The sequence below is a fragment of the Monodelphis domestica genome, chromosome 4 (assembly GCF_027887165.1).
Source record: "Monodelphis domestica isolate mMonDom1 chromosome 4, mMonDom1.pri, whole genome shotgun sequence".
Lineage (NCBI taxonomy): Eukaryota > Metazoa > Chordata > Mammalia > Didelphimorphia > Didelphidae > Monodelphis > Monodelphis domestica.
Window position 1 is genome coordinate 57,959,982 of NC_077230.1, and position 20,874 is coordinate 57,980,855.

General features: G+C 34.8%; 1 protein-coding gene across 6 annotated transcripts in view; it reads right to left on the minus strand.

The window, feature by feature from the left end:
* ABI3BP (ABI family member 3 binding protein) overlaps positions 1 to 20,874 on the minus strand; it is a 293,851-nt gene that overhangs the window by 98,557 nt on the left and 174,420 nt on the right. For 5 of the 6 annotated variants that reach the window (XM_056793404.1, XM_056793407.1, XM_056793409.1 and 2 more), the window contains exons 14-20: positions 14,488 to 14,562; positions 12,929 to 13,006; positions 12,307 to 12,381; positions 10,643 to 10,720; positions 6,663 to 6,743; positions 3,341 to 3,415; positions 1,808 to 1,873 (exon numbers count right to left, since the gene is read on the minus strand). In XM_056793404.1, coding sequence (XP_056649382.1) covers positions 1,808 to 1,873; positions 3,341 to 3,415; positions 6,663 to 6,743; positions 10,643 to 10,720; positions 12,307 to 12,381; positions 12,929 to 13,006; positions 14,488 to 14,562 — 528 coding nt within the window. The remainder of the gene's footprint in view (positions 1 to 1,807; positions 1,874 to 3,340; positions 3,416 to 6,662; positions 6,744 to 10,642; positions 10,721 to 12,306; positions 12,382 to 12,928; positions 13,007 to 14,487; positions 14,563 to 20,874) is intronic. The other variant, XM_056793406.1, reaches the window with a different exon arrangement.

Here is a 20,874-nt window from a genome sequence, read left to right on the forward strand (position 1 = left end):
CAGAGAACTTCACAATGAAGAGAAAAAAGATGGTTTAGTCCCAAAGCAAGATGGACAACTGATGAGAGAGATGGAATGGTACAGTGGAAAAAGCATTGGATTTGGAATAAGAGACATTTTGAGAAAGTTACAGTTTCCCATCTAAAAAATTTAGAAGTTAGATTAAATGGCTATAAAGGTCTCCTCTAGCTCCAAGTCTAGGAAATCTTGAGTCTATGGAGAGTCTGAATACTCCATTGCCATCTTCCCTATGTCAAGAGAATTTGAAGAACACATGAGCAATCGCTTTGAGTAGAGCCACAGTGGGAAACCAATGATAGGGCACTGATTAGAAGCTGTAAAGGATGAACAGGCATGGAATAATTGTGACTTTCATGACTTAAGGGAATATGACCATAGAAGAAATCATAATACATTTGTGTATTGGAGTATTTCCTTTAATGTTTTCATTTTTTAAAATCAATCACACAATTAGAGGAGATAGTTAATGTGTCAAAAATCTGGCACTATAGTTCAATAACCATCTTAATGAGTAAATAACATAATTAGTACTCAAGAAATTAATAAAGTCTTATAAGTATAGTCTTCAAATAAAAGAGAGTAATAGTTGTATTGTTTGTCTTCCTTGGTTAAGTCACATCTGGAAGACTGTATAGAGTGGGGAGTAGCATCTTTTATTGAGTTATTGATGAGTAAGTATTCAGAAAAAGGAATTCCAGCATAGTGAAAGACCTGAAAGTCATGTCATATGAGAAACTGATGAAGGAACTGGATGTGTTTAGCTCAAAGAAAGAGTTGGGTGTGGCTATATTTCAAAATTTAAGAGACTGTTCTCTGAAACATTATTCTGAGTTGGTTTAACTATGTTGAATGAAGGAAAATTTTAGGGAGGACAATTTGACTCAGTGTAAGGAAGTGCTTTCTAAAAACTTGATGTGTCATAAGTAGAATTGCTTCACACGGGAGTGAGTTTGCCAGTACAAAAAAGTTTCAAATAGTTGGTAGGGACCATCTGATAGGGATTCTTGCTTTGGTTAGGTGACTGAACTAGATTGCCTCAAAGATTCCTTCCAGATCTAAGGTTCTATATTCCTCGAAGTCAAGGACTGCTTCATGTTTGTATTTGTATCACCAGTGTTCACCTTTCTTCCCAGAAGAATTGAGAGGAGATATGTTGCTCTTCTTTGAAGGAATTTCTTTTTCTGTCTTAATTCCACTTAATTTTACTTCCAATCACTCTGTAAATCAACTTCCTAAATGTATGTGAAACATAACAGCCAAAAATTCAAACTAAAAAGATCAGATCATTCCCGTAGGTTTACATGTATACCAAGACATTTTCTGCCTTGATAATCCAGTTTAGACATATTAATTTCTGTACTTTCCTTTCTGGAAGCTTCAAGAATGGAAGCAAAGAAGATTCAAAGGTAAATTGTAAACCATGCATTGAAGGGAAACTGTGGTACTTTGCTTGAGATAATACCTAGATTAGAGCAATAAGCAAAAAACCTAAATTAATTTAATTTAATCTCATGGAAAAGCAAAGACAACTAATGACTTCTCAAAATGAAACCATTTTAAGGCAGAATGAGAATAAGGTTTGAATGGACTTTTATATATTTAGGAGATTGTAGGGGGTTTAGGGGAGAGTCTGGTAAACAGGTTTGACAAACAACTTAGAAACAGTAATAATGAATGTGAGTGAAGTTGAACTTAGAGGGAAATGAGGAGGGATATTTTTATGTGCAAACAAGACAGACTGAAAAGAACAGAAAATGCAGCCATTCACTAAAGGAAAATCCATTACCCATTGTTGCTGGTGACAGTGGTGAAGGTGTTGCTGGTGAAGTTTCCATACTAATGGACTCCTGGGCTATAACAAAAATAAGCAAAACCAAGGAAAATATTGAACAGTATAATCCAAGTGGGAAATGAGATTTCCTGTTAAATTAAGAGTATTACTTCACTGGTGAATACTTAGTGCAACTCACCCAGTAGAGTGAATCACTGGCTGTTCTTTCACATTCTCAAAAAATCATAAGGAAATGTAAGATGTGAGAATGGAGGAGAGCTGCCCTGCCTTCTTGGAGTGGAGGTGGGGTGCACTATTCATTTAATTAAAAGTCCAGTGTCAACTCTTTGGACTAAGGGAAACTGGGCTGAAAAACGTCATCACATTCATCTTTCTATTGGATGGTGGAGGTCCATCAAAGAGAACAAGATTAGGTCTCAGATAACTAATTAATTTTTCACTCTGTTTTGCCTTTATTACTTTCAATGAATTATTATTTTTACATTTTGAAAATCCCTCTATAAATAATAGAGCTTATGGACAGGAAGTAGACTGAGTTTCCTGGATTGGACATAGTTAATTATAAAGATACTTTTCTACTAAAATATGAATTTCTTAGTGTTTTGAGAAAATGATCATCCCTTAGGGAAACTTCAATAAAGAAAAAATGCTCATTTGGAAGATATTTTCCTCATAATTGATTACTTTTTCTATAACCTATTACTCTTAAATTTTCCCATTAGATCACACATGAGTTGTATCCTTCAATAATTTAATGACTTCCTAATATGAATTTGAAAGAAAATTTAATGGTTATTCTTCAACTCCTGCCAACAAAGCTATCTTTTTTGTTGTGATTGTTTTGAGTATTCCAACAAGGGTTTTTTTTTTGTCTAGTCTATGAAAATTCACAAGTAAATTATTGTTTCCAAAATGTGTAACCAGATGGTCTGTTTATAGATAGCCACTTGTCGGAAAAATGAAAATCTAGGGCAACATATATGAAGTATGTTATACTAAAGGATGAACTGTTCAGTTGGCACTATTTTCAGAAAAGAATCATTTTATTTTACCAGGGAGAGCTCAACAACCTTTTGGGATTGTTACATTTCTTAAGCATACCTAAAAGTTTCTTGCTACTTTCTAAAACATTAATGACTGAAAATATTTTTTCTTCATGGTGTGCTTTAAAGGAAAGTTCATCTATATCATTTCAGTGTTTTATTAATCGATTTTTAAAGTTTTATTGCAAACCCTTTTGATCTAAAGATTTTTCTTTTGGACATTTTATAGTGCTTTTTCCAAACTAGAAAAGTGACATATTATATAGAAAAATAAACTATGGCTACAAACGTAATTCCTGTGAGTCCACATTCTAGAACTGGCACTGTGTAATGTGCTTGAGTTAGAGATCCAGCTAATGAAGGAATGTCTTTTCTCTGAGTTAAAAAGAAATATTGAGTTGGATACCATTGACCATCCTTAGTGGTCTAATTTTTTTTTAGACACTTTCACCCCATATTGATGCATTTCTGATGTTAAATTTACCAGGAGTTAGTTGTGATACTGCCAGGTCTGGGGAAGTTGTTGGTTTGGGGGGAACATGAAGTGTCTCTTTAAAAGCTGAAAGAAAAAAGACAAAGAGAAGTTGTAGAATTTTCAGTCTTTCTGAACTCATTGCATAACCTTAGGGAGGATCTGAGATCATCACACGTATTTGTTGGAAAGACTAGCTTTGTACAAGAACAAAAAAGAGTGACTTAGCTGAGAAGAAGGAAAATGAGGTTAGCTCAAGAAAAGGTAGGATTCTAGTGTCTCTGAAAGTTGGCAACAAAGCAGTGATGCCAGCAAAGAAAAAAAAGAAAGGTAAGGATTATTCAAACTGATCCAGTGAGCCAACACTTAGTGTTCTTTTTAAGTTAAAGCTCATGCATTCTTGAAAAGAAAACAGTGTGTGACAGAGTTTGGGAATGAATGGCATAGATTTTCGGGAATTTCTCTTGTGAAATGTATTGCAAGCTTATATTTCAAACAATGTAATCATTCAAATTGTAGAAGCCACCATATCACCTTCAATGAGGAATAGAGAAAGCAATAGAGCAGGTGATCTACTAAGTAAACACTACTATCTATTACTACTTTAAATGGAAATGTAACAGACTTCTGAGATCTGTCCAAATCCAAAAGAAAGTTAAACAAAAGCAGCCAAAAGGGAAGAAAAATTAAGAATGACAGTCATCAAAAATTTGTATTTCTACAAAGTTTGTTACCTTCCAGATCGCTTGGTGCCTGAAGGAGACTCCCAATTCCATTGAGTTTATAAAGAATCATGGGATGCATATATATTGTCCACATAAATTGACAAAATAACCTCCTACTTTTGAGTTTATGTAGGCAAATTAAGCAAATTTGTGAAAGGGTGGACCAACATATTACACATGGTTATTATTGTTATTTTTGTTTCGGATTGGATCTCAGTTTCAATTGCAAAATGAGGAAGTCGGACTAAATGGATTTTCCAATCCCTCTCAGGTCTGAGTCTATTGTCCAATGCTCTATGATACCATTAGGATAGAAAATTCTAGAAACTCTATTGAATAAGATGAGGACTTGTGCACAGATTATAGTATTAGAGAATTGCAAGGGAAATGGGAGGTTAAATGACTTGTACAGTCACAATAAGTATGTGTAAGAATCAGAACTTGAACACAGTTCTTCCTAACTCAAGGTTAGGCTTCCAATCAATATTTGACATTGCTCTCATTGCATGTTACATACATGCACAGAAGTCTGTTGTTATGAAAATGTATATTAGCATAAATCTCTAAAATAATACAATGTATATGTTTTTCAGTCTTTGAAACTCCAAATTAAAAATATAATAGCAATTGACTTTTATGGATAAAATCTACAAAACAATTTATTGCTTAGGGATATCCTTTAAATTTTAATGAGGAAAATCATTAATTTCTAGGACTGATTTAATATTTGCAGAAATGGCATTCCTATACTTTTTTCAATGACTCAAAACAAGGTACTCAAAACATTTATTGAGAAAAATTAATGCTTGAATAGACTAAAACATGATGAATCCCATTTTTAAACTTGGCAGCTCCAATTAACTCTTGAGACTTGCTTGAGAATACGAAAATTCAACAAAAGCCAACAACTAATGAAATTCATTTTTTGTTGGTCAATAAATAATTTGCAACACAATCTGAGGCTCCAAATCATTCTATTTTTGAGAGTATTCAATGCACTTTCTTATTGACACCATAATGGAAACCTTGAAAAGGTTTTTACTGTCAGCTATAAGTAGGATTTCAAGTATTCTGATTCTGCCTGTTTTAGACTTAGAAGAAATAAAATGTGCATTCTTTGAGAAATGGGTGGAGAGGAATGAATAAGCAGTCTTCCTTTTCTAGACTTCAGAAATCAGTGTGAATCTAGGGCTTTGTGGATCCCTCACATTGTCAAAATGAGCCACATGAATGCATTGTGCAGACTACTACTGGGAAGCTCAGCAGACATGTGCAACTTAACTCTCATATTCACCTCTGATCTAACTAAATGAAAGTGGCATCATTACTTTTTTGAGAATAAAAGAAGACCATGTCCTTGGAAAATAAAAATAATAACAAGTAAACCATTATCTTTCTGTTATTATTCGGTATTCCTTTAGTTAAGTAGTATTTTCCACTGCATTTACTTTTGAAGTTTTGAATTAAATATTTGTATTTCAGGGATTTTTTTGTTGTTGTTGAGAGACCCAAATTCTGCTTCAAAAATAACAGGTCTACATTAGTTCATAGAAAAGTCACATAAGATGAAAAACGAGAATTAAATGACTACAATTAGGGGAAAAAAGGGAATCTAGTTAGAAAACCTTTTTGTTTTAAATAATCTGTTTGTAGTACACAAGGTAACCAATTAATCTTGATTGCTTTCATTGTATTTTTTCATTCTATTAATACTCCTTAGAAGCAACATAATAAAGTGGTGGAATGCAAGACTTAAAGTCATGAAGACTTGGGTTTGAATCTCATCTTAGGCACTTATTAGCATGTGACCTTGGGAAAATCATTTAATCTCTTTCAGACTCAATTTCCTCATCTGTAAAGTAAAGAGACTTTTTCATTCCTTTCCAACTATGATTCTATGATTCCTTTTTGATAAATTAAGTAGTTCTATGACCTTGGGCTCAATCTCACTTCAATGAAAGAAAATCTGTTTGAAACATTATTTCTAAAAAGACTGGTTCCTCAAAGGAATACTGAATGGATAAAATTCAAGTGCTCATAAAATGGAACAAGACAAGAGTACAAATGATTGTCTTTTCCCTTAGGACAAGACAGACAAGAAGATAATCCTGTGATTTTTTTTAAGGCTAATAACCATTTGTACTATTCAGAGTTCCTGAAGTCAATAACAGACTAGACTCTTAAAATTATTGTACTTGAGATTTTTGCCACTTCTTTGCCAAAATTAAAAGTTTTAAGAACTAATCCATTCTTAGAACAAATTAAGACATACATTTAGATTTGGAATAAAAAATAATATTATAACTGGTTTAATGAATTTGAGACATGGCATATAGGAATTGTAACTTGAGAGAGACAGGACATTCCAAAAGTTCATTAATTTTTTTAAAACTCTGTATATTCAGTATTACAAGGTTTTGATGAAAATAATGCCGTAGATCATCATTGTTGCCATTCAAAAAATCAAGGAAAAAAGTCTGAAATAGAGGAATAGGAAAGTTCAGCTCATGTGCTTTGAGAAAGAGTTTGATGAAGATGATCTGACTGTTAAATTTTAATGACATATGAAAAAAAAATGAAGCACGGATTGGCAGAGATAATATTGTTACCCGTTGTTGCTGGTGTTCTTTCAAGTTCAAAAGAAGTTGGTTTGGGCCTTGGTGTAGATATTGAAGTGGTTGAGCTTATCACTGTTGGGAGAGCAGGTATCATCTTTAGATTATTAGTAGGCATATACTCAAAAGATGTAGCCTCACTACCTTCTAAACAAACTCTGCATTTGAACTATTAATGCTATTAATTCTTAAAAAGCTGGAATGGCTAGAAGATGATCTATTCTTGTTTATAAGTATAACTAAATGTCCTCATAGGGGATCCACCATAATAAAAAATGGTTCTGACATCATCTAAATTTCAGGAGAAGAACACTTTTTAAATGTTTTAAAATGTAATTCTGTAATAACAGAAACAATTGCCTCAGAAGGAAATTTCCTTCAAGTTAACAACGTCGGATAATCACTGACATCCTGGGTCCTGCCTAATACCAGGTTCTTATCCCTAACACTATGCCAATAGGATCGCTACAACACAACACTATCTCAGAGTTTTCTAAGCATGAGTTCCCAAGAAGTGAATTTCCCACCTTCTTCTCATCCACTAGGACTGACTCATCCGGGCTAGGATTTTCAGTCTTGTTGACTATGCCCCCTAAAGCTCACTCTTTTCTGAGTTTCCCATTCCTTTGCACTGACTTGAAGAGCCCACTCACTCCTCTCATAACTGATCACTTACCAATTTGCTTTTGTCCTTCTGCCTACCTCCTCATTGCCAGAGGCCAGCACCCATACTTGAGAGTTTTACTACTACATCCAATTGAAAATGGGGAAAATGAAAAGTTGGGAACATTTCTCAAACTTTTCCCTCCTCCTTTGCTGTCACTCTCATAAAAAATCCATACCCAATTAAGTAAATGATATCAGTGGCTTTATTCATTCTAGTTAAAATTCTTAACTTAAATTCTATTAAAGGTATACTAATTAAAAAGTTCCTTGTGCCCTGTAGTGGAAAATGCAACCTGCCTAGAGCTAAGAACTTAAGCATTAGATCATACATTATAAGATCACAAAAGTAAAGGTAGGCCAGTTGTATAAATCAACCAAGCAATAAACATTTATTTAGCACCACCTATGTGCCAGGCACTGTACTAGAAATAAACTGGCACTAGATTTCTTCTAGTCTCCAAATCCAAAAATCTTAAAAGTCATCCTTCAAGACAGATTTATAGATACAATGTGACCTAATATAGAGTAGACAGAAAAATTTGCTCAACATGTTCGTTCCCTACATTTTATGCCAGGGTTATGTAGATTGCCAGAATTAATAAATCATTCTTGCCTAATAATCCTCACATCTCTCATAAACTACATCCTATCTCTTAATTTGATGCTGATTTTTCTCATTCTTTAGATTTTCTTCAGATGCTAGCTGTCTGCCACTGACTGGAACTTCAAAAGGTTGTGAACAAAGCAACAGAAAAAGATACTTTATTACTTTTTCTTTGAGAATACAGAAGAATAAAAACAGAGCCGGGCTTCTAAGGTGATAAGACACTTTGTCACTTTCTGTTCAAAAGCTTATATGTAGGATCTGATCAGAATGTTACTCATCTTTAATAATATAATCCATTTTCCTTCCCTAGCCAGTGAATTCCTCTATTACCCAAGCCTTGACAATCTTGTAAATTACCATCACTGTCGTGGGTACAATTATTGAAAAAGAAATTTTGTAACAGAAATTTTTATAACACAAGAGCCTGGAACTGATGAGATCAGTCTACTGTATCACTTTGATTTCTATTAGAAAAAAAAAAAACCTCTACATCAAAATACTTGTTTTTATTTTTATTTTTTTTAGTCTTAAAATTTGGAATTTAAAGAGGACTCATGTAACTTTCAAATTTGGTATGTAATGCTTCTAGATTGATACTCTTGAGTTTCAAAGAAATATACTGAGTTTTATTGGGAATTGGAAAATAAAGAAGCAAAAGATTTAATTAAGAGATTTTTAGGACTTTAGAGTCTTACACCAGGTAAGGAGAAAGAAAAAAGAGCTCTTTGTTATAAAAGTGGGAAATGTCTCCTTACTCCTTGAAAAATCTATCATTAAGCAATCTGATTGAAAAGTAAATAATACTAAGCTTGATGTGGCTTTAGAAAATGAATTTTAAGAGTACCTTCAGCCTCTACAGATTAATTATAATATCACATGTAATTGTATTGGAGCAAAGCTGACAAGGCACACTTGCCAAATAATGACACATGCAAATAACAAAAATAATTTTCACACATGGCTTATAAGATCACTTCTACTTAATAGGCATTTACACCATTTATATACCATAGTCTGAGGCACAAGAAAAAAAAAGCCAATGCCTGACATAATAGATTACTGTCGAGCTGAGGCATAATAAAATCCTAATGAAGTTCACATCATTGGCCTTCTGAAATGAAGCTTTATGATAAGCTTGGGCATCCACTCATTCAGAAATCAAAGTGTACATGACATATCAGTCCTTTTCCCTCCTCAATCTGTTTTTGGTCAAGTCATAGATTGATGTCTGTTTGCTTCTTTCAAATCACCTGGATAATGTTCAAATCATCTATAACCATTGAATAATGCTGGTCAAGCACATGAGATCTTCATGTTCTCCAAATAGAACATTTGCAATATGTGTCTAGTCAATAATACTGGATTTTCCCCTCAGCAAATGAAGCCACAAAGTAGCTATTTACAAAGAAAATACCATTTTTAACCAGGTAACATTAATCTCGTGTCAGTTGAGGATTTTAGGAAATTTAAAGGTGAGGGTTTCTGTGTTTTTTTTTTGTTTTTTTTTCCCAGTTGTAAAAAAATAAGATGCTGGGAGATTCTGGCTTAACCGGGACAGGGAAATCACATGGCTAGGGGCTACAGGTTTCCTAACTCCCAGAATCTTATTTTTACACAATGGAAAACAAGAAATATTTAGAGACCAGGGCAAGAATAAAAAATATATCCCAAAGCAGATCTGACAACATTTCAAGAGTCAAGATTATTTAACAAGCCAAGATGAAAAATAATCTAATTGGTAATAATTAGATATTTGAAATTCATTTAAATAGTAAAGATCATTTAAACACAAATTGAGACTAAGTTGAGCAAATAATAAATACATTTACATTTAGCTTGGTAATAAAAACAATAATATTTTAGGGTAACAAATTTTAATATAAAATATAAAAATTTAGTATGTATATGTGTATATATGTGTGTTTATGTGTTCTTAAGAGAAATTTATTCTGGTTGGTGACATGTCAGTAAAAGTCACCTTGCTCTCCAGGCTTCCTTGGCTTCTTCCTTTGAGTCTTGCCTAAAATGTCTTCTTCTGGAAGGAAACTTTTTTGGTCTCACTTAGTGCTAGTGACTTCCTTCTGATATTAACCCCAGATTTTCCTGTATCCATCTCATTTTTACATAGTTCTTTATGTGTTGTTTATTAGATTGTGTTTCTGGAGAACAGGAATTGTCTATACTTTCCTTTGTATTCTCAATGCTTAACAGAGTTCCTAGCACATAAGCAGGTGCTTAATAAATGCTTGTTGACTCAATTTATTGCAGAAAAAGAATCTAATCTATATTAAATGTAAGGCATAAAATTGTGCACTACAGAAAATACTAAGAAAATATTAAAAATGCAGACTTATGAAACAGACAAGATAAGAGTCAGGGCTTGAACCCATGTCATCAAGATTTTGAAGTTGCCTTGCTTGCTGAGAAAAGGCCTAATTTAATGAGCACTTATGAAATGTACACATCAATGGCTGACATCCACTTTTACATCACCTTGCATTGTACTTATTGCACGTCACTTCTGGGTTTATTACAATTTATATAAAATAACTTCTAATACTTCAATGAAATCATCATAAAATTTGCATTGCTACTAGAGCTGAGACTATGACCTATCAGTTTGCCAGCTTTAGTAGTTAAGCATCTCACTTTTCTTTTATTGCTGGAATTCAAAATGTTGGCTCATAAAAATATTAATTACCATGCTTGGTTCTTGTTGGTTTGGTCTTGGGGCGTCGTCGCTTAGGTGTAGAAGGAATGGATGTGGTTTGTGTGGAAGCTGGAAAAAGCAGATTCTATTTCATAATTTTTCATTAAATGATCTTAATTCAACTGGCAATTATGGCACACCTAGATGGTAAAATCACAATGGCAGGGACTCTCTCTCTCTCTCTCTCTCTCTCTCTCTCTCTCTCTCTCTCTCTCTCTCTCTGTCTCTGTCTCTCTGTCTCTCTCTGTCTCTCTCTGTCTCTCTCTGTCTCTCTCTCTCTATATATATATAGATATATATATCTCAACAGATTCTTTCTGTCACTCAGTGCTTAGCATACAGGAGGTGCTCTGTAAATATTGTTGATAGAATCACATTGACCTAAATTGCAGAAAGCACACTGAATTTAGTTGTACCTTATGGTGGTGAGACTCTTTCAGGAAAAGATCCCAGAATCCTGTTTAATTCAACAAATACTCATTGATTGCCTACTCCTTGCTAGACATCAGGGAATACAAAGATGAAAAGGCTCAAAGACCTGTCCTTGGGCTTTGCAAAAGAGTTAGAACCTGACCTGAGCGAGGAAGGAAGATATGAATTTTAACAGGGAATGCTAGGGAGTGACATGTCTAATTATGGTAGAATGTGGACAACTGCATTGAAGAAGAAGGCAGGTCATTTGCTTAATGTCTGATTTATCTATGTAGAGGCTAGGAGGTAATATGGATAATTTGGGGTTGGGAAGAGGGAAAATAGACACAATTCTTTTAAAAATTAAAATACATTTCTAGGGCTATGGCTCTTTAGTATCCTTACCATGAATATGGTAACATGGTAATATGGGAACATACCTTGTGACTTCTAAAATTTCCATTAAATAGTCAGATTTTATTTTTGTCTTCCTACCCTGCCTTTTTTTCCCACTTGATCTATCCCACAGATCTTAATTGATACTATTTGTATTTACTAATACAGAACACTAAGATAAATTAAATTTGACTGAATGGAAAGGACTAAAGTATAATTCTCATCATTGTTTCTAGATTTTTCTAATTGAGATAATAGGAAAGAAATCATTTGTTAGAATGAAGAAATCCTGGAATTATGTAAATTCTTTGCATCTTATCATTAATGCTGTGTTTTACATAGTAGTTCATTGAAGCCACTGACTTTTTTTTTTAGTTCTTACCTCGACTTAGAATTGAAATTTAGAATCACTTCCAAGATAGAAGAGAGGTAAGGGCTAGGCAATTAGGGTTAAGTGACTTGCACAGGGTCACACAGTGAGGATGTACCTGAGGCAAGATTTGAACCCAGGATCTCCCATCTCCAGGCCTCAGTCTCTAACTGCCCCAAAGCCATTGAATTTTTAAGAAATCACGACTTTTCCAGGGAGAAAAATGGGAAATATTGACTATAAAAAAACAGCTAACAATTATGTAGTGATTTAAAGTTTGCAAAAAACACTTTCTACATACAGACTGTCCCAAAAGTCTTAAAACTGCACTAAGATTTTTAGGACACTCTATTGTCTCATTTAATACCACAACACTATGAAATAGGTATATATAGGCAATGAATTTTTCTTAGGTTCAACATGATTAATTTTTACTAATTTTTCTACTGAAAAGAATTACATAAGTATTAGTAGTTACCAAGTGTAGTATGTTGTATTTCAGGAATAGGAGATGTTTTCGGTTTTTGAGGAAGAAGTGGCATTTCACTTGGAGCTGAAATAAAACATTCCCCACCACAGCCCAATTTAGTTAACACGAGAAGTTTCCGGAGCACTAACATGCTTTTAGCTGATGAGAAAGATAAGCCACAAGACACTGATGAAAAACAAACAGCTCATGGATTCTTGAAAGCTGGTGGATGAAATGAGTATTCAAAGAGTAAAAAGAATAAAAGTAATAGAATAAGTGATCATTTGATGGCCAAAATGAGAGTAAGTGAATCCAAGGGTGCTGGAATGAATATAAGGACAGAGATGTGGAAGAGGCATGGCGATGGTGAGGATGTCGCCGTTCCATGCAGACCTCACAATATATTGTCTTTTTCTTCTTAAGACAGTGCTATAGCTTCTATGTACAGCCAAATGGAGGGTGTGAAAATCTTCAGTAATACAGAGAAACAAACAACAAATGTGTATTCAGAAGCAAGAGAGAGATACATGACTAGATGTGATGGAATGAGATGCTTCTTTAGAAGAAAGCCATGCATATGGGCTTTCCTTTGATGAAAAATGAAGAGAAAATCTGCTATTAACAACATTACCCAATGGTGCCCTTGGCTGTTCAATTGTTCTAGAAGTTTTTGATGGGTCAGAGTCCAGAGTAGAATGACTTGTTGCTGCTGGAATAAATGTCAACAAGTTATAAGGGAGCAAAAGGTCTCGGAATAGAATGCTAGTTCATGAATAGCAGTTATGTCTAGGAGAAAAGAGGTCATTCAAAGGGACTCAGTGGAAAGAACACTGAACCGGGTTTTCTTAATTCCTTTGTCACACTGTCATCTGTGTGACTTTAGGCAAGTCCCTAGACCTCCCAAGGCTTCCAATTTTTCATCTGTAAGATGGAGGAGTTGAACTAAATGATCTCTAAGGTCTCTCCCACCCCATAGACCTAGAAACTACTTGAAAGTTTGTTGATCAGCAGTATTAATGTCGTTATCCACTGGAAAGTTAAAGGTGATTTCATATTTTTAAAACATACACAATTCAAATAACTAGGAAGGAGCACAAAGCAAAGGTGTAAGATAGAAATGTATTTCCCAGGTTCATGGTTATAGACATAAAAGGACCTTAGCTGTTCTCTACTCCAATCTGCTCACTTTGCAAATAAACCTGGAGTGGCTAAATAGCTTCCTCAATATGGCATAGATAGTAAGAATGTGGGGTCATATTTGAACTTAGACCTGATGATTCCAAGTTTCTCCTTTCCTTACTAGGATTCATGCTAAGCATTCTACTTCAGTTTCGCATTTTATCTTGTTTATAATTGTCCTCCATTACGGAGGATCATGTCAGGGATATTGTTGAAGGACATTTTTTACTGGGTAGGGAGTTGAACTCCAAGCCTTCTGAAATCCCTTCCAGTTCTACGATGCTATAGAACAGCATGATAAATTCACTTAAAATGGGTCAAACTTTAGAAACATAGCTAGTGCCCAGTTAAAAATAAATTCACATTTTTTACAGATTATTTGCATACAATTAAGCAAACCTTCCCAAATAAAAAAGTCAATCCTAAGACTAACATTTGTGAATAGTGTGTCAGTGTGAGGCAGTTCTTTGTAGCAATACTTATCTTGATAATAATATCTCACACTTATAAAGGCATGCCCAAATTCTTAGTGAGGCTTTAATCCATTGGAGTTTACAACTGCACTAAGACTTTGGGGTCACCCTGCACAGCACTCTAAGATTCAACAAGCATTTTACTTTCAATGATTTTATGAGGTAGATGGTGGAATGATTATCCCTATTGTACAGAAGGAACTAGATTTCAGAGAAATTAAGTGATTTGTGCATTGTTACATTGCTAAGATTGGTGAAACTGAGACTTGAACCTAAGTCTTTTAAGTGCAATGGCCTTAAAATTAATACTATTGTCTCAACAAATTGGCAACTTGATGATCTGATCAAAGATGACCAATGTCTGATTTTCCAACCCTTAAATCAGCCATAAACATACAGAATAAAAGCCATTATGTGGTTGGAGAGAGGAAGAGAGAAGTAAAGAGGATTTGTTTCTTATTTCTGAAAGAACCAGACTTAGAGTCCATAGAACACTTGGGATCTCTTGACAGATTTAGGAGAGACTGAGTGAGTATACCTGTTTGGGTCATGGATATTTCAGGTTCTTCTGTTGCTGGAGGACTTGAAAAACCGGGCTGTGTGTCATAGGTTGCTAAAAAAAAAAAAGGTTGAGCAAGAGTAGTTATTAATTTTTTTTTAAATTTTACTCTACATTTCTAAACAAAGTTGTCTTTATGTGGCAACATAATATTGGTCTCATTACTTAAAAACATGGAGCCAAAAAAGACTCTGCTTCTGTCCTTGATCTGAACGCACAAGTTTTATGAATCTAGAATTGAAGCTGTCCCCTAGCATGATGCATGCTATCCATTTGAAATGGGGCAGTGTCAAGTCTGGACAAAACAGTACTTATAAAGAAACCATGCAATGGAGTTAGACTTGAATCCACATACAGGCTGTATAAAGGAACCTAGGTTACAGACCTAACAACTGGAATTTCACACACAAATGTCTACGTTGGATCCTCTTGAGCCCTTCAAAAAGGATTACTCAATTTCCATTCCCAGTCACCCAGGAGCAGCTATCCTTGGAACAAAAGCATCTGACCTCTAGAAAGTTCATTTATTTGAAGGCTATATTTCATGTTCAGGTGAAAAGAGAAAGTGCATTCAATTTCAAAATAAAAATGAAGGCCAATTGTGTTTTATACTTGGAAATTTTATATCAAACAAAGTTGTGAAGAAATTTCTTCAATGAGTTGGTCCTGTAAGAGGGAAAAATTAAATTAAAACAAACAATAAATAGAGGAGTGGGAAGTGGAGATGCAAGTAAAAGAAGAGATGTGCTGGTCTCTACAGTGAAGATATTTACACTAGAATTTTGTTACTCATGACAGTAGGAACTATCTAATCTCTCACTACTGAGATAATGGCTCTAAGGTAGAATAAAATTATATGTGTACCCGACTACAGAGCTAAAATACTCAGGGAGAGTTCTTGTAATTCAATGACACTGTATATTAATGTTTTCTCAAACGAATCAATATTTGTAGCTATAAAAATATTTAAAAATAGGAAACTTTTTACTCATGCAAGTTTACACCTATTTTAAAATGTATAACTCAAAAGAGTGTCCTGGGGCACTTAAAGAAGTTAAGTTAATTGCCCAGGATCCATAGCCAGTATTTTTCAGAGGAGAGAATTAAATCCTCATCTTGCTGGCCCAGAGGCAGGCTCACTTTTTGCTGTCCATGATGCCTTTCTTACTATTCTATTTTTAAAATGTATAATATCCCAATAGCCAGAGAAAGCATTTTTATACTGCTTGGCATATATTAATTAGCATAAATAACATGAAAAGAGTTAATTTCAGAAAAATGAAAAAGCCTATAATTTTACAAGATTGTCAAAGGGGGCTTGCATTTTCTGAGTGCCAATGAAGTTAAGTATACTGAGAAATTTATTTTTAATACTCTTGGAAGGTAGAATATTCTACTGTCTATTGGCAGTGGGTCTAGGGAAGTTTGTAAGATTTGTCAATGAGATATTATCAGTCTTATGTAGATGAAGTGACAACAGTTAGTCAATAACCCATTTGCTGCTGAAGAAAGCAGACTGACTTCTATTGTGATCCTCATATAAATGGTATTAAGGAAATACAGACCCCATCTCAAAGCCTGAACTTGTTCTTTCAGTTTTTTAATGTGACCACTAACTAGTCTTAGGCTCATCCACCCAGGAATTGTACTTCTCAGATGCTAGTATTGAGCCTTTTCTCTTTTCATACTTAAATTGCAAGTACAACTCTATGGGCCCCATTGTTTCATATGTCCATTCCTCAGCTGAGAGTTGTGACTAAGCTATGTGGGGTTGGAGGAAGGATCCCCTATCTGGAGAGAACCACTGCTAATACTAGTCCTTTTAGTGGCCTTAGTAATCCAAGTCCCTAAATTGCCCTTCGGTGTCAAACCTGTGTGACTCCAAAACAATGACTGTCCTTTAATATAAAAGTTATTTTCAAGTAGAGTTGATCAAAATAGGATATTTACCAGATAGAATCAATTCATGATATTTTTGGAGTTCAGATGATTGATAAATGGGAGAAACAAGTGGAAAATCATATGAAGCTTAAGAATAAAGCCCCCAACATTCAGCTCTACTGGATTCAGATAGTCATTTACTTATTATATTTTAATGCTGTCCTTTGGAGACAAGATTACCAATCCACACACATATATACGTATATTGAGACATATTTGTACACATATGCATATAATATGTTTTGATAGATATAACTACCAAGGGACTTGGCATAAAATAGTACAGATGTAAGAAATGGGATTTAAACCCAGATCCCCTGATTCAAGAGTCTGCTGTTTGAGGAACAACCTAAATTTGGGAAGTATGACTACTAAATTGGCCACCAAGTGATCCGTTTATTTTTTATGAGAGCTCATGAAGATAATCTCCTAACTATCTGTCAGTGGGAAAAGGAGCCACATGAACAAAATAATTATTTTTTCAAAGTCTATTATAAATGGCCCAAAACTATTTTGGAACACTATGGCTCACTAAAAAGGCAATTGTAATTGGAAATCAGCCAAAGACTCCATTTAATTTTCTTTAAAATTTCTAATTCTATTAAAAACTTATCTTAAATGTTAATATAGGAATTCACCTGCCTATTATGAAATAGGCCTATAGCAGCATGTTTGACAATGTACCCAGTGGGGTGAAAATGTCTATATGACCTAGTTGAGAAAACAAATAAACATCTTCTCTCAGAATTGTATAGAAATCTTTCTTGTGGTATATTTGCCAGAGTTTAGGTACCACCCCCACATGATGGTTCAAAAACCACATATAAATGAATGATGAAGATAAGGTTAGTGAAGAAAATTAAACAAACAACTAAATTACCATTCCTTCTGCTAGTATGAGAATACACTAAGAATCCACAAAACTCAGGAAATTCTCAGTACTATTTGCATAAATGAATAATGCTTTCTTCAGGCTCAAGGAGAAGGTGATATCTTGCTGGTTGGTTTTATAATATTATAAAGCTATTATTTGCAAAAAAAAAATTACTCACCAAACAAAGCAAAGGCTCAGGCTATAAATCTCTAACTGGCAACAACAATAATTACAAAAATCTGTAAACCATCTGGTGCATTATTTCTACTTTTGTCCTCTCAGAGCATCACCACTCCTGTCTTGTTTTCTTTCTCTCTAGGGCTTATTCCAATTGGATAGATGAGGTCAGCTGCAATCAGCTGCTCACAGGACAAACATAGTGCTCTGCTTTTTTTCTTTAAAATTCTCTTAGTGAAGCCCCCAGTAACCAAATAGTCTATTTCTAAGTACAATACTCCTTACATTTTTTCATCTCTGGTGATATTCAGAATTTGATTTTGTCATTTAGAATGTGGATAATTTTTCTAGCATTTTGCATTCTCCACCTTCCTTCTGATGTCATAAATGCAATTTCTAATTGGGAAAATAAAGTGTTCTCATATTCTGTCAGGAAAACCAGTTAGATGTAATTGTTCATTGTCTCAAGATAGCACAGGAGCAATGTTATGCAACAGGAAGACTAAAAATATCTCTGTGATCTGTAGAATAGTTCAGAGTCACTGAGTCAATTGGTTTGGGGATCATGAGTTGAGAAAGAAAACAAAATGAAGGTTCTTGGGGGATTGAAACTAGACCATAACCTTGGAATCACTATCAATTACTTCTTTTTTGTTTAACTTGCAGCTGCCTCATGGTACTTAATTCAGATGGCTATTTTCCATTCCAATAACAATGACTCATCATCCTCAATTGGGATGGAGTTTCTCTGCAGTATGAGAAAAAGTCAGAATTCTCACAACAGAATAAGAAAACAGTAGACTCAAAACTATGCACAAGTTATTTTGGTGAACTAAGAGTCAGAATCAATGCAAAAAAAAGAAGTCTGCAAATTTGGGGGGAAGGGGATCAACAATTAGAAAACATGAGGCTTATCCTTGGAAGTATTACATGAAAACAACAACAAAAGCATCAAGATTTCTTTTTTTAAGCTAAAAATATCTATCAAGAATTTAAAAGCCCTACGAATCATACTAGGACTCTTGAATGAGAATATAAGACTATTATGGACTAGGTATAGGACCTGGTTAAATCACATGAATTCTCCTTCAATGCTCTACAATAATTTTCAACAAGAAATGATGTTAAAAGGAACATCTTCTGTGTTCACATGTTTATATACATCTGAGACTGAGTTATTTCTTTTCCCTTCTAAAACTATTAGGATAAGACAAGAAGTCGAATTTTTTGGCTCAATATAAGAATGAACTTCCTAAACAACTAGAGGCTTCTAAAAATGGTATGGACTGTAGTTACCCATGACTGGAAGTGTTTTAACAGAGACCAGATGACCTCTGGATGAAGGGATTCATGTTTTCACTATAGTTTCTACTAGCAGACCTTCAAGGTTCCTTTCAGCTCAGAAATTCTACTGGCCAAGGTATTATTGCTTCAAGGACTACTTAGTGACCACTTTGGGACCTTTGTTAGCAGTCAGATTTGAAATATCCCAAGGATTAGTCTTGCTATTTTTATATTAGGGAAATTCACAAATTTCTATCAAAAGTTTAATCTCACAACTGCAGTTACCTAACAAATTTGGCTAATTAGGGGTCAAAATATGCCTTTCAAATAGACAATCCCATTAAAAATGAAAAGCATTCCCAATGAGTTCACCAATTTTGTCTCTGACTTGTTTATTTATAATATACTCGTATTAATTTGACAAATTCAACTTCTATATTGTTCTTTTATAGAAATGTTTTTTGACATTTATATAAACAAGGTTTTGGACTTCCAGGTAAACATGGCTGCAATCTAGATGCAACTCGGTTCCCCTCCCCGGCACTGAACGAAATAGACTACCTCAAAAGAGCATAAAAACCACCTTTGGAAGAATGGAGGGACTCTCCAGTACCCCACAGAAACGAAGGTACATGGGGTTTGAACATTTTCACACTATAAGGAGGAGGAAAAGCTCACACAAAAACGTGAACTGAGCCACCCCTACCCCCCCCCCCCCCACGCACCCACCAAACCAGAGTAAGCTATCAGAGCGCTCACTTGGACAGTGAGTGAGTGAGGAGCATTTCTGTGGGGGGGGGGGGCACACCAGGGTCCTTGGGATCTAAAGACTGCAAGGAAACGACCTCTCAGGGAGGTTTCACGGGAGAATCCTGCGCTGAGCACAGGGGGCTGCGGAGCTGAACTCCTGGGCAGTTGTGCTGAGAACCTGGGCAGAGCTGAACACCTGGGTGGGCCACGCTGAACGCCTGGGCAGTTGGGCTGAACACAGGGGCCCATGCTCTAAGAAACCTCGGAGGCTGGGAATAACTAGTCTGAGGCAACCTAAATTCACAGAAAACTCGCCCACATCACCCAGACCCCAGACCAAAAAAGAAAGTGGAATAAAACCACCAAAGGAATGGCTCACACAGCCCAAAATCAAGCCTCCAAGAAGAAAGGAGGGAAAAAAGTGACTATTGAAAACTTTTATGGAGGGAGTATCCAAGGAAAATAAGAGAATGAGGATGAAATCCAAACAAAATCAGAACACGCCTCCCAAAATGGAAACTCTCCACAAAGCTCTGGAAGATCTCAAGCTGGAGCTTACCCAAAATATGGAAACCTTTTGGAAAAAAAATGGGAGAAAGAGATCAGCAGTCTGATAGACAAGATATCACAATTGGAGAAGGAGCTGGAATCATCTAATAGAAGGGCACACAAAGCTGAAAAGCAAAACCAGTCCCTAACGACCAGAATTAAGCAAATGGAAGACAGCGAGATTACAAAACAGCAAGAATCAATAAAGCAAAGCCAAAAAATTAATGAATTAGAAACAAGGTTTTTCTTCCATAAGTAAAACAGATCAAAATTTTATGAGAAGGAATATTTAAATGTTAGCTTTGAGGAAATATGCTGTCAATTTTCCTTTTCTTTTTCTTTGTTGGATTTCTTTTTAATTGGTAGCATCTAAAACACCCATAAATAGATTTTGACAGCAGCCACATTCTCCAAGGAATCCATATGTAGGTACAATTGTTGATGTTGTTGAACTGAAGTATCTATTTTTAAATTATATATCTTGTTTTGCTATATCTAAGCAACTGTCCCCCAAAAGTTCTTTTGAAAAAGCTAAACAAACTTATCCAATTGGCATTTGTTACAGACTACTATAATTTTTCACTCAGAATGTTTCACTTCTTAACAGAATTTCTTTAAAAAGTATAGTTTTCAAATATATGTTCTACCAAAATCTTAGAAATCTTGCAGTAATCATCTGCCAAGAGTAATAAGGAAAACAAATTCAAATGTAAAAAAATGTTTCTCAGAAAATCTCTGACCTTGACCAGCAATGCCTATTTGTGGAAACAAAACCAACTTGTTTTCCCAAG